The 12,520-nt window shown below is 45.4% G+C and overlaps 2 protein-coding genes across 2 annotated transcripts in view; one reads left to right on the top strand and one right to left on the bottom strand.

The window, feature by feature from the left end:
- The window catches only part of THOC6 (THO complex subunit 6), a 7,973-nt gene extending 1,747 nt beyond the window's left edge, over positions 1-6,226 (top strand). The window contains exons 2-13 of the mRNA XM_066628931.1: positions 708-823; positions 917-981; positions 1,275-1,378; positions 1,461-1,498; positions 1,594-1,642; positions 1,727-1,798; positions 2,789-2,891; positions 3,489-3,538; positions 3,905-3,967; positions 4,315-4,425; positions 4,622-4,750; positions 5,757-6,226. Of these exons, the coding sequence (XP_066485028.1) occupies positions 708-823; positions 917-981; positions 1,275-1,378; positions 1,461-1,498; positions 1,594-1,642; positions 1,727-1,798; positions 2,789-2,891; positions 3,489-3,538; positions 3,905-3,967; positions 4,315-4,425; positions 4,622-4,750; positions 5,757-5,840 (984 nt within the window). The 3' untranslated portion in view covers positions 5,841-6,226. The remainder of the gene's footprint in view (positions 1-707; positions 824-916; positions 982-1,274; positions 1,379-1,460; positions 1,499-1,593; positions 1,643-1,726; positions 1,799-2,788; positions 2,892-3,488; positions 3,539-3,904; positions 3,968-4,314; positions 4,426-4,621; positions 4,751-5,756) is intronic.
- On the bottom strand, positions 5,274-12,520 carry LOC136652077 (uncharacterized). Its single transcript, XM_066628930.1, has 7 exons — positions 11,941-12,520; positions 10,330-10,411; positions 9,757-9,780; positions 9,511-9,573; positions 8,204-8,468; positions 7,553-7,703; positions 5,274-7,081 (listed from the first exon to the last, which is right to left on the bottom strand). Exons 1-7 carry the CDS (start codon positions 12,445-12,447, stop codon positions 6,644-6,646), a joined length of 1,530 nt encoding a protein of 509 aa, XP_066485027.1. The 5' UTR covers positions 12,448-12,520; the 3' UTR covers positions 5,274-6,643.

Genomic DNA, 12,520 nt, shown 5'->3' with positions numbered 1-12,520 from the left:
AAATTAGCAGATACTGAGCATGTGGGGAAAATGCGGTTAGATTCCAGGGGACCCTCTTCACTACACAGTCTGTGAACTTCATGAAAACCAGAATCTTAACTTGAATTCTGTAGGGCTGGGTGACAACGAAGGCTCATCAACATGTCCAATATCTGATGCTTCCTTCTCCTTGCTGGATATCCCTGGATGTGTTGAAGGTTGTGGCAATGATGATGGCAATGTCTCTGTGCTGGCTATCCCTCCACTTACTGAACATTGCTGACCGGACAATGAGACCTCAGAGATCAGCAGTAGGGATGGGGTTGCTTCAGCTGTCTTCCTCCACTGGTCTCTGCTTTTTCCCTTGGCTTACCCCTGCATTCCAGAAAATGTTACTCCTGATGTTTTCTTACAGCAAGCAGCTGCCCCAAACAAGTGTATTAACTCCACACAGCAACATGATGGGTTCTGGTCTTTGATGGTGCCCACCATCAGTGGTAGTGAGCGTTGTCAGTTGGTAGGCAATCAGGTTACCTCTCTGCTTGTTGTGTAGCTTGGCAGTTTGTCTCCTGTATTGCATTTCATTCCATTTGTGTAGCATGTCAAGTCATGTCACCATGTGAGGGCATTTGATACTTGACAATAGAATGCAAAGCTAGACAGAAACTAGTCTGATTCAGCAAGGTAATCCTTGTTGACATGACCTTCCTATTTGCTCCTCTTGCCAGATGGATATTCAGCGATCCCTTGAACTCCTGCATATGACTGTTTACTCCCAGAGTGTCTCACCTTGTGGCAAGTATTTAGCAGCTGGAAACAGCTATGGGGAGATTGCCATATTCAGGTAACTGAACTGATAATTCTGTCAATGCACAGTACATCTGTTTCTTGGGCTTTCTTCCCAATCATCTTACTCCATCTGTTGCTTCCCATCCAGCCTCTCAGCAGCACTGAGTTCAGAGGCCAAGGAGGAGAGCAAGAAGCCTGTGGTTTCCTTCAGAGGTAGGTCTCTGTGGTCAGGGGAAGATGGGGAATTCCCAAGATGCATGGTGCTTGCTTCTGCCAACTGGATAATTCATTAGAGTTGAGCATTTATGGAAGCAGCAGGAGCTCCCATAAATCACCAAGCATTTTAGTTACATGCTGGGAAGATGCAAGAATGTCTACCTCGTGCAGCCAAACTATGGTGCTCCTCAACTGAACTGTGGTTGGCAGTGCCACACTGAGCATTTCCCAGTATGCACTTCATGCTTCCGTGCCAGGTCCATCCTGACCCATGCTGCTTCTTTCCACAGCCCATGATGGTCCCATCTACACCATGATCTCCACAGACCGGCAGCTGTTGAGTGCTGGCAATGGTGAAGTCAAGGCTTGGAACTGGAGTGAAATTGTGAAGAAGGTAACTTTTAGTTAGCCCCCGCCCCAGTTATTCCTCATTCCAATTGGTTTCTTCTTAACAACCCTTTTGCCTTCTGTCCTAGGGTTGCAAAGAAGCCTGGAGTAGGAGACCTCCCTATGGGTATGAACTGGTTTTTTTCTTTTCCTTTTCACCCATCCCTTTTTTCTTCTTCCTCACTTATATACAATTGCAAACATCTTTCATGTTCTCTGCAGGAATAGTCTGGAGGTGCCAGAAATCAACAGCCTTCAACTCAACCTCAAGGTACAGCCACAGGTCTATGTGGGGAGGTTTGGGTGTTGCTTCTTTGTTTGCCTCATGTTTATGTTTATGTTTTCCCTTCTCCAGGATAATAGTCTTTTAATGGCAGGGGGAGACTGTGCTATCCACATGATGGATCTGGAGTCAGGAGCCTTTACAGTAAGTCCCTGAGATGCAGGGGAAATGAAATATGGGGAAGAAGTGTTGATGTATTCCTAGATCTAGTGCAACCCTAAAGCCATTCTGATCTCCTTGAGGGGCTCGTTCTCATTATGTTATCCTTAAATTGTTGTAATGTGAGACAGAGGCAAATCAAATATTCCTACTTCCTTGGTTAATTTCTGACTGTTGGGTGTATCTTCAGCTTCCACACAGCCCCCCATCCATGAGAACTGCAACTTTGAAAAAAATTACATTCCCAAGTTTCCACTTCGTGTTTAATTCAGAATAAAAGAACATATTGGAAATTATTCTTTAGCTGCTGTGATCTCTACAAAGAAAGTATAACTTACTTCCACCAAAGATTGGAACTACCATTTTTATTGACCTTTGCACTATGCAGGGGCTCCCCAAGTTACAAACAACTGTATTTATAAACTAAATTTGGTAATAATAATAATTGCCAGGCCTGCAAACACCAACATGCAATATGTGAACACAGACACACATGCTTGATGGAGATCTGTGACAACTTGTGGTGATGGCACAAGCCACTGCTGGCTCTAAGAGAGCTACAGACCTGAGCAGGCAAGCAGGGAAAGAGAAAGGAAGCAACTACTGTATGTGTTAAATGGGCTTTTGTGGCCTAGCCTGTGAACCTATGTTGATCATACTGAAAATGTGTTCTGCATTTCGAGCAACTGACTTGCACACAAATGTCTGGAACACAACCTGTTTGTAAGGTGGGGGCTTCCTGTATATGTTATCTCTGAGATTCAGAAACAGAATATTTATAACTAACAGGTGCTAGTTATGGTAGGGGGAGAGAATGTCAAATTCTGTATTTGAGTTTCCTGTGGAGAAATGCACCTCACCCACCATCTGTTATTTGAAACCAGAATGGTGATCTAGATGGACCACTTTGATGCCCTGAGGTTGGATCTTATATCATGCTCCACTTAATCTCACTTCACTCTTCCCCCATTCTAGCATGAGTATCGGGGCCATACTGATTACATCCACTGCTTGGCTCTTCGGGAGCAGCTTAGAGAATGCCTGTCAGGGAGTGAGGATGGCACCGTACGCCTTTGGGGTGAGGCTCTGCTTTCTGGCAGTTTTTCTCCTTCTACCTTACCATCAGACTCTGGCTAGTTCCTCTGCCAAAATCATTTTGGCAAAATGTTTCCCTGTGCCCCCTTAAGATCAGCTAGGGAGGTCCTGCTGTATGTCTCAACTTGACATGCTGTTAAATCTATATTAGCTTAGGGCCTTCTTAGCAGTAGCTCCACAACCGGAGAACAATTTCCTTGGTCAAATCTGTCAAAATTTGACCTTGTAAGAATTTAGGGAGAGCTGTATGATTATCTTGGATTTGTTATAATATAGTACATCATTCTGTATTATTTGGTTGTATGTACTATAATAAGTGTTCTAGGTTTTTAATTTATTTTATTTGAAGATTTGATTATGTTTATTTTGGAAATACAGGACAGGATTAAAAACAAACAACTGAATTAGAGAGTGTCCCAGAATGTGCTGGAACAAATGTGGATTGGTGGTACTCAGTGTACCAATCTGTGAAGAATAAATTGGAGGATGTTTCTTGTACTCGTTTGGCCTGACTATTGGGATTGGGGTTGTGTTGTTGGCAGAAAAGGGCTGCCTTCATCTCTGGGCCTCTGTTTTGCAGACCTGCGTTCTGGAGGTCAAGTACAATCCATTGAAGTACATAAATATGAGGTATGGGGCTCTTCAGACTTCTGATTTCTTATTCGTTGCTTTATCTCCCTCCATTCTAGAGAACACAAAGCATCTTCCTGTCCTTAAACATTTCTTGTTCAACATTTGCCCCAATATGTTTTTAAATTTATGATTTAATTGGACCAAAAAAAAAAAAAAATCCTTGATGGTGTTGTAGTTAAGAACAAAAAAGGTTTACAACTCCCAAACGTCAAAATAATAAATCTACAGTAGCATTACACTTCCTCACATCAGTTTTTCCAGTACGGGTCTCTTTATGTAGTGGGCCCAATATCACTCTTTAATCAATCAATAGAGCCTTCCTTCAGACCCATCTGCCCATAATGTTCCCCTCCACTCCCCTAGGAATGCAGCCGGCCACAGAATGGGAAGTGGATCAGTTGCTTGGCAACGGACTCTGACTGGATGGTGAGTACATCCATCTTTTGCTGCTGAAGGAGAATGACACAGATTTCCCAAGATGCACTGAGCTGAGGCACTAGCCTTCAGCATCCATTGAGCTGGCTCTTCTCTGACATCTTGTTGTTGTTGACCTGCCATCACCATTGGTGGCTTCTTCCTCTTTGTAGTAGTCCATTCCATCTTTCTTGTCTAAAGCAAGGGGCTGTGGGAGTCTGCAAGTTCAGAGGAGTTTGCATAAGAAGCATTGGGGAATGCTGGTTTCCTTTTGCTACACTGCTGCAGGAATTCTCTTGTAACCAGGTGGTTGTAGGTTCCCCAGGGTACCTGATCCTCTGTTGTTTCTTCCCCAACAGGTGTGTGGTGGGGGCCCAGCTCTCACTTTGTGGCACCTGAGGTCAGTCACGCCCACCACTGTATTTCCTCTGCCCCAGTGCCAGCAACAGGTTATGTTCTACCAAGACTTGGTGAGTTTTTCCCTCCCCAGGGCTTTACTCTCAGCCTCCTTTGCGTTCTCCTTTATTCCTTTTTCCACTTTGATTCCTGTCTTCTTCCTCTCTTCACCTACGTTTGCTTGTTGTTCTCTCCTGAGTTCTTCTTCATGTCATTTCCCCCCCTCCATTCACAAACCCTCTTGACCGCTCCCAACATTGTCTTCTGTAGATTCTTTCTGCTGGCCACAGTCCAACCATCAACCATTTGCAGATCAGTGGGGAAGTGAAGGCCCAGATTCCTTGCATTCCGCGTTGTGTCCACTCCCTCTCCATCAACGAACACTCACCAGAGCACAAGGTACATGCTGGGCTGGGAAGGTTCTGGAAGAAAATGGAATATGCTGTAGGGGCTGGGCCTGGACCATGGAAGAGGTGGGACTTGAATTGGGCGGGTGGTATTTCAACCTGCAGTGGGTGTGGTCTAAGGTAATATATAGACAAGTGCCCAAGGAGAAATCTGGGCACATGGGGGGGGCAAGTTTTCACAGGAGGGGGTAAGGGATATGCAGAGAGTGGTAAGCGAGAGCTTTTGAGTGAAGGGTGAATGTGGGCATTTGGTGGGCCGCTGTGAGATACAGGAAGCTGGACTAGATGGGCCTATGGCCTGATCCAGTGGGGCTGTTCTTATGTTCTTATGTGGGTCTGGAACTTTGGATTTATTTATAATGCTACTTCTGTTTGGCCATTTTTGCCCGCAAAGCAAGATGTGCTAACAAACCAAGCTTAAAGTGCAGCCCTGAGTAAATGCACAAATTACTTCACATCAGTAACAAAAAGTTACACAGCATCCAAGTCAGACAAAAATTGGAGAACCTGTTCAGTTATTCTGTAGGCTGGTCAGAACACAGCTGTCTCAATGAGATGCCAAAATATGAGCTGTGTGCCAAAAGGGTTCCCTGTGGCAGGGAGTTCCACAGGCTGGGCACCATGACAAAGAATCCCAGCTCCACTTTCCCACCAACTATATCTCTGTTAGTGGTGAGACACAGAGAAGGGCCTCTACTAAAGAACTGACTGGGCAGACAAGATCATGTGGGGGAAGATGGGCATTTAATGGGCATGGCTCTGGATTTGCGTTAAAAAACCAAATACTTTATGCCTTAAGATTTGCAGTTTTGGGTCAATGTCTCAACATATTTTGGAAGACCTTTTTTTTCCTGTGTGAGGAATGTGTGGAGGGAGGGCTCAAATTTTAAAAATAAAAAGTGAGGGATAACTTTAGCTACATGAGTGGGGTGATGGGAGATGGGACAGCTATCTCTAATCACCCATGTAATGCCTCTTCTTCTCTCCTCTGCTCTCAGGTGCTGACTGCTTCTGGAAGTAGCCACAGAATCGATGTCTTCACCAACTTTGGCTACCGAGCCTTTTCCCTTACTTTCACCTAGCATTGTGTTCGCATGGAAATAATTCTGTTTCTGTAATCTGGTATTGAGCAAGGAGTACCAGTGTAGAACAGGGAGCTGCACCCCAGAAGCAGCTGCATTTGGCAATGTGTGAGCAGCACAGTTTGTCCTGCTGGCTTGGGAACATGCTGCTTACTACTTTGTGGAAAGAAGCCGGACACTGTCCTCTGAGGCATGTTTACTTAGGAGTGAATTTCACAGGGTTAGGTTTGTGGTGTAAATGGAAGGAAGTGGAAACTCTTTCCACATGTGCTGCAGCCAGAAATCCTCAGTTCCTCAGTCAGAATTAGGTGCTCCACCACCAGCTAGATTGAACAGATTGTCTCTCAAATGGTGCATTAAAATAACTTTAATTTTTTTTTAAAGATTTTGAGTGCATGTGACTAGTATTTTTATCTCACCCATATCCCAGCATACACGGTATCCTTCCTACCCTTGCAGCAGCCCTGTGAATTGGTTTAGGTGAAAGATGGTGACTGGCCCAAGGTTACCCGGTGAGCTTTGTGGCTGAATAGCAAGAAACCTGAGTGTCTTTAACACTGTAACCACTACACCGCACTGCCTCTTGTATGGAACTTGCAGGATGGAGCAAAAGTGACAGAGGCCTGTCTGGTCACTGCCCCCTAAGCTTTGCTCAGGCCTTGGCCACATGATTTCAACCTTTATCTCTGTGATCAGGAGGAGGGAAATCTTTTCATTGAAATCTTCTTCTTGAAATTGCAGAAAATATCTGACAGAATGTCCAGTTCTCTTATTATGTGGAGCAACCGTAGTCATTAGGCTTCTTAGTTCTCTGTGGAGGACTTCAGACTGTCCTCACTCATTTCTACCTCCTCATACATATGCTCATCCTCCATCCTCTTCAGCTCCTTCAGATCTTCCTGATGCTTTTCTTTAAACTCCTTGAGAGCTGCCCTTTTTTCCTCCAGCTCATCATGCACACAGCCATCCTGTGGTTTGCCACCTGGCATTAGGTATGCTACTATATCAGCCAGCATCACTTCAGCTTCCCTGCGGAGGGCATCCAGGGCTAGGAGCCTGTGTGTGGCATTGCTGGATCGATAGCGCTTGTTGAAGAGGTTGACCGGCTGAAGAAAGTAATGAGGAAGGTTCTTTTTGTTGAGGGTGTGGTTTAGGATCTTGAGTAGGGCCTTCAAGGAGCTCAGGCAAGTTTCCCACTGTGCCTTCTGAGGGTAAATTTCACAGCACCACAACAGAATAGTCTGCAAGAAAGGGTGGCAGGGATGTTAGACGAACACCATGGTACCTAAGGAAGAGGGTGGTTTTGATGCAGGTCAGCAGGAATTGGTAGGACTGGGGGTAGCTCTGAAGCTGTGCAACTATTTGGGGTGAGTTTGAAAGGAAGGTCAGGAACTGGTTTGGCCAAATCTAGCAAGCTCAAAACTATCTCTGTTAGTGGGGGCAGGAGGAAGGAAGCAGAAGCAGTGACATGCAAGGGGTAGGGCGGGTAGGAGAAATCTCCCTAAGTATCCCTTTTGATAAGGCTGCTGGGGGCTGCCTTCTGCCATCTATCAACAGGCAGTGCCCACATTTTTTTTAGTTCTTCAGTGCAGCCACAAGTTCTAGAAACTCTGCTACCAGACTTTGCACAGGGGTAGCAGCTCCTTTAAAAGGATGGGAAAATTTAGCATTTTGCTGTAGTTTACAGCAATGTGTTTTCTTAATCAGTTTACCTTGAGATGGTAGGAAGTCAAGACTTTGCCATATTCTGGTATCCATTTTGTCTCATTAACAAACTTGAGAAGTCTCAGAGCAGCCCTCCTCTGGCCCCCATCAGCATCACTGTCCTCCAGAATCATAGTCTCCGCCTGGCTGAAGGAGAGCCTAGAGCCAGGATGAGGGTGGTGAGAAGAACGGTGTCAGTGTAAACACTGCATTTATGGCACCTACAATAGTGTAGTGAATCTTTAATTGTTAATTTCTGTTCTCCTCCCAGGAGGTAGAAGGGAGGGGAGAGTACACGGACAGATCCCTTTATTTCCAAGTGAATGGAGTACCCATGATCATTGGTCACATTGATCATTCCTAGGATATGATGACCCTACTCCCCACCTTCTAGAGAAAAGGGTGGATTTGTGAGCTTCACCATCCATTGAGCTGACTTAACTCCAAGCATTATATTACTGATCAGTTTGAGGAGGTCAGCAACAAAAAAGGAACAATGGGCACTGCCATTGGATAACTCAGCAGCCTCTTCAGGATGCTGAACTCCACTTAGGTGATAAGAAGATCCAAAATAGGAGGAAAGTGGGGGTATTCACAACAGACCTCCACATTTCTGTACTCAGTTGCCCCACCCACTGTCTTTCTTTGAGCTTTCTTACCTCCAGTATCCTCCCTTGGGTATCAGTTCTGGCCCAGCCTCCTGAACAGCTGCCACTTTCCGGAGGAAGCTTCTCTTTTCGTTGGCCAGGTCCCCATCCCACCAGTCAGAAAGGTGGGTGAGGTCTTCCCTGAGCCACTGGTTGGAGAGCTTGAGGGCTCCCTGGATGGCAGGCACCAGCTTCACTGGAACTGCATCCATCCCTTCATGGAAGGTCAGCCGGATGGCTGATCCATCCAAATCAAGGACCTCTAATTTGATGTTCTCTGTAGGGGCAGCAGAAAAAGTATTATCCAGGAAAATAAGAGGCAGAAGGAAGAATAAATTATTCAATGCATTTTTTTACAGCTTGTTTTTTGCACAGGGAGTTCTGTCTGCCAATGCACCATGCAAGACTCAAGTAGAGCTGCAACCTTTCATGGGTTGGATTAATCCATTAAAGGGTCTTCAACTAAAAAGGCAAACCCCCTCAATTAACTGGGCCACACACTGTCATTGGAAATGGCAATTTGAATATAAACCGGTCTAAAAATGGGGAAGGTGGCTGACATCTTAGAGGAGGCATTCTCCTTTTACCACCACCCTTGAGGGAATGCCTCTTCCCAAGTTGGTGCCCTTCTGTGGCAAGTACACCATCCAAAGACAAGGAAAGAATGCCTTCTTTCTTGAGGGTAAATAGAATGCAGATGCAGGGGAGAGGTAGCGCGATGCAAGTATCTTGTGGTGTTAGGTGTTCCTGGAGGCATCTGGTGGGCTGCTGAGAGATACAGGAAGATGGACTAGATGGATCCTGGGTCTGATCCAGCAGGGCTCTTACGTTCAATAGTCTGCTCTTTTGAAACCATCATTTGCAATATGCTAACAAATGTCTTGTGCTCACGGAATGAATTGACTAAAGTTTATTTTTGAATTGATAGCCCTGCGATAAAGTTGTCATAACAGGAGTAAAAGTGCAATGAAAAAATAGGTGCTTGTCTAAAAAATTCAGCCTAAATAGGCTGAGCAGAGTTGCAGCATGGTATGCCTGTTGTGAGAGTGTGCCGGAACTGGTACCCCCACTCAAAACTCCCTACCTGGAGCCACTCCTCTAAATATTGATTCACGGTATGCCGCCACCCCCCCACCATCCCTTTCTTTATTCTCTTTTGTCCCACAGTTCTTCCAATGCTTTTCTTTTTTTTTTTTCCTCTTTAAAGCTCTCTTTATAAATTTCTGGCACATGAGAGGAAGGTTTCCAAAAGGGTGACACAGCCTGCTGCCTACAGACTTTTTCCACATGTGAAAGAATCAGCCATTTAAAACCCTCACGTCTCATCCTGTTGTCTATCTTGGGTACTCTTGAGGGGAAGAGCCTTCGCTGGAAAATAGGATCTGTTGAGGAAAACAGCATCAATTCAATGAGCGCGTATTAATTTGTGGATGTTTAAACACTGGCTAGTTAAAAACTTTAAATTAAGCAAGACCCAACCAGCTACTTTCCCACTGACACTCTGCACAGCTTTTCAACCCAATGTGGAAAAAAAATATTCAGGCTTTTATTCACACTGTACTTACCATTTTGCCGAGGATGGGTATAGGCTGGGAAAGGCATGAAAGAAAAATGTGGAAAAAAAAACAAAATTATGGGAGAATTGGTCATGAATTAGGGTTCCCTCCCCCATATTTTCCTTGCAAGGCTCTTAGGTCTTAATTTCATTTTAATCTCATCTGTTCTTCAAAGCATTTAGGGTGGTGTACATTTTTATCCTCACAATAACTGTGAGGTGCTCAGAGAGAGGGCCAAAGTAACTCTGTGAGCTTCATTGCTGAACAGGGATTTGGCCCAAATCTTCCCAGTTCCCTGTGATCCCTTCCTGGCTCTTTAACATGTGTCCTCCCTCCCCTCCCAAAAAAGACTTGAACAGGCAGAAGTTCAAAAGGTGTGAATTCACTTAGTGTGGGTATTGACAGTTCTGTTGAATGTCTGCCTGCAGTCCAGTTGTTAAAGGTACACGAACCCTATCAGAACAGAGGTGACAACTTTTTTTGGGGGGGGGAAGAGGAAAGTAAGAACTATTTGAAACAAGAGAGTCTGCCCTTGAAAGCCCCTGTAGTCTGAGATTGAGTTGTGTGCTGTCTTGGCTATACCTGGGTCCAAGGCAATTTCTACATATCGGTAAAAGTCCTTCAAGATTTCCACAGGGTCCAGATTGTGGTGTTGGAGGCTGTCCTGAAAAAAGGGAATGAGAAGCAAAGAGGATTCCAGAGCTTTCACCAAACAGCCCCAAGGGTGGGTGAGGAACACAATGCAAAGAGAGGAAGCTGTGAGTGTGACAGCGAGAGAGCGAGAATGTGTTTGCAAACCTAGGTTAATTCTTGTACCCAGGAATTTAATTTCACTTTAACTTGCTTGAGTTTATACCTTTAAAAATGTAGGAGAGCTGAAATGAAACAGAAAGCTTTGGGGGGTAAGAGCTGAACATCACAGGATGAGTTTCCTATATATGAAAATCTCCTATCCAAAGGAAGCTGTGTGTAACTCCACAAAGGACATGACAAATGACCAGCTACTAAGAGAGCGACTAAGATGATGGGGCACTTTCCTTATGAGGAAAGGCGTTTGGGCCTGTTCAGCCTAGAAAAGAGACGCCTGAGGGGGGACATGATTGAGACATACAAAATTATGCAGGGGATGGACAGAGTGGATAGGGAGATGCTCTTTACACTCTCACATAATACCAGAACCAGGGGACATCCACTAAAATTGAGTGTTGGGCGGGTTAGGACAGACAAAAGAAAATATTTCTTTACTCAGCGTGTGGTTGGTCTGTGGAACTCCTTGCCACAGGATGTGGTGGTGTCTAGCCTAGACGCCTTTAAAAGGGGATTGGACAAGTTTCTGGAGGAAAAATCCATTACGGGGTACAAGCCATGATGTGTATGCGCAACCTCCTGATTTTAGAAATGGGTTATGTCAGAATGCCAGTGCAAGGGAGGGCACCAGGATGAGGTCTCTTGTTATCTGGTGTGCTCCCTGGGGCATTTGGTGGGCTGCTGTGAGATACAGGAAGCTGGACTAGATGGGCCTATGGCCTGATCCAGTGGGGCTGTTCTTATGTTCTTATGTTCTTACTTCTCTGCCTGTACAAATCATACAGCCTTTGCAGCATCAGCAGTCATTCCATCATCCACTCCAACATTTTTATTAGATTTAACAACTCTTCTTGCATACTGTTGTGGCTATTGTGGCCTCCTGGGAAGAGAGAGATGGACTTGACTTTGAAAGACCAGATTCAAGTCCTTGCCTGCCAGGGTTCACTGTGCGGCCATGCTCAAATCACTCTCTCACCCCTTGGCCTGTTTTCCAGTTGTCAAATGGGGTTTATAGCAGCCTGTCTCAGCCTCAGGGTGAGCAGGGGAGTAACTGTTATAGTGTTGGTGGGAGTGTTTTGCAAAATACTGTACTTGTATTTTGTGAGTAAATGTTTTGCAACATCAAATTAAACAGAATCGACATATTTCATTGTGTCTTTAATATCAGGCTCATTTGCTACAGATCAAAACTATTACTGTGTACCTTGAGTCTCGGGGAGTTGCACCACTTGGGGGCTTCCCATCTCATGTATCCACAGCAAAACAGACACCTGTGTGGTTATCACATCAGTGGTGTCCTGGGATTTCTTTCACGGGTTTGTCTTGCGCAGATCCTGATCATGCTGTATGAGCAAAGACTGTACTGACCAGCCTGTGGAGGCCTACCTTGCATTCGCTGAGTTTATCAAAGGTGATGCCAATGTCGTCCTCCAGCTGTGCTTCTTCCTTGTCACAGTGGACTTCCACATAAGTCTCTCCCACTGCCTCGAGGTCCACCAGGACTTTGGTGCCCCAGCGATACACAGGCACCCCTTTCTCCCGGAAGATGTAGGTGGGGAGCTTCCGCTCATAACTGCTCACCTCCTTGGCTATACCCCCACTTGTGAGTGCCAACTTGGGGTTGAACCTCAGCGGGATGAGAAAATCAAAGTTGTTGGAGGAATCCTCCATCTGAAGGTGCAAGCCTTCCCGGTAACTGCCCACGGGGATGGGATCTTTGGGATACAAGCCGGTACTGGATTCGAAGGCCCATTTTACCACCTTCTCCACTGTGCTCTTTACTATGAAGAAGTTTTTCCCCACTCTCCAGTCTTTGTCCCCTGAAAGGAAAACCTGATCCTGGTGGACCTGCTGCAGGCACCTCTCTACTTCCCCTGGATCCCCCTCGCTCATTTTAAGGATCTCTTTAAGTCTGCTTAGTCTCTTTAAGTCTGCTTAAGATCTGTTTAAGTCTGCTTAAACCTGC

Source organism: Tiliqua scincoides, chromosome 5 (genome assembly GCF_035046505.1).
Source record: "Tiliqua scincoides isolate rTilSci1 chromosome 5, rTilSci1.hap2, whole genome shotgun sequence".
Classification (NCBI taxonomy): Eukaryota; Metazoa; Chordata; class Lepidosauria; order Squamata; family Scincidae; genus Tiliqua; species Tiliqua scincoides.
Note: the sequence above shows the minus strand (reverse complement) of the source record. Positions and strands in the feature narration are given on the sequence as shown.

Excerpts from the sequence above, each read along its gene's own strand:
- LOC136652077 (XM_066628930.1), bottom strand. The coding sequence starts at position 12,447 with ATGAGCGAGGGGGATCCAGGGGAAGTAGAGAGGTGCCTGCAGCAGGTC. Across the intron at positions 10,412-11,940 it reads ATAAACTCAGCGAATGCAAG|GACAGCCTCCAACACCACAA; the intron begins GTAGGCCTCCAC and ends CCCTTTTTTCAG. Across the intron at positions 7,704-8,203 it reads CCCAAGGGAGGATACTGGAG|GCTCTCCTTCAGCCAGGCGG; the intron begins GTAAGAAAGCTC and ends TCCTGGCTCTAG.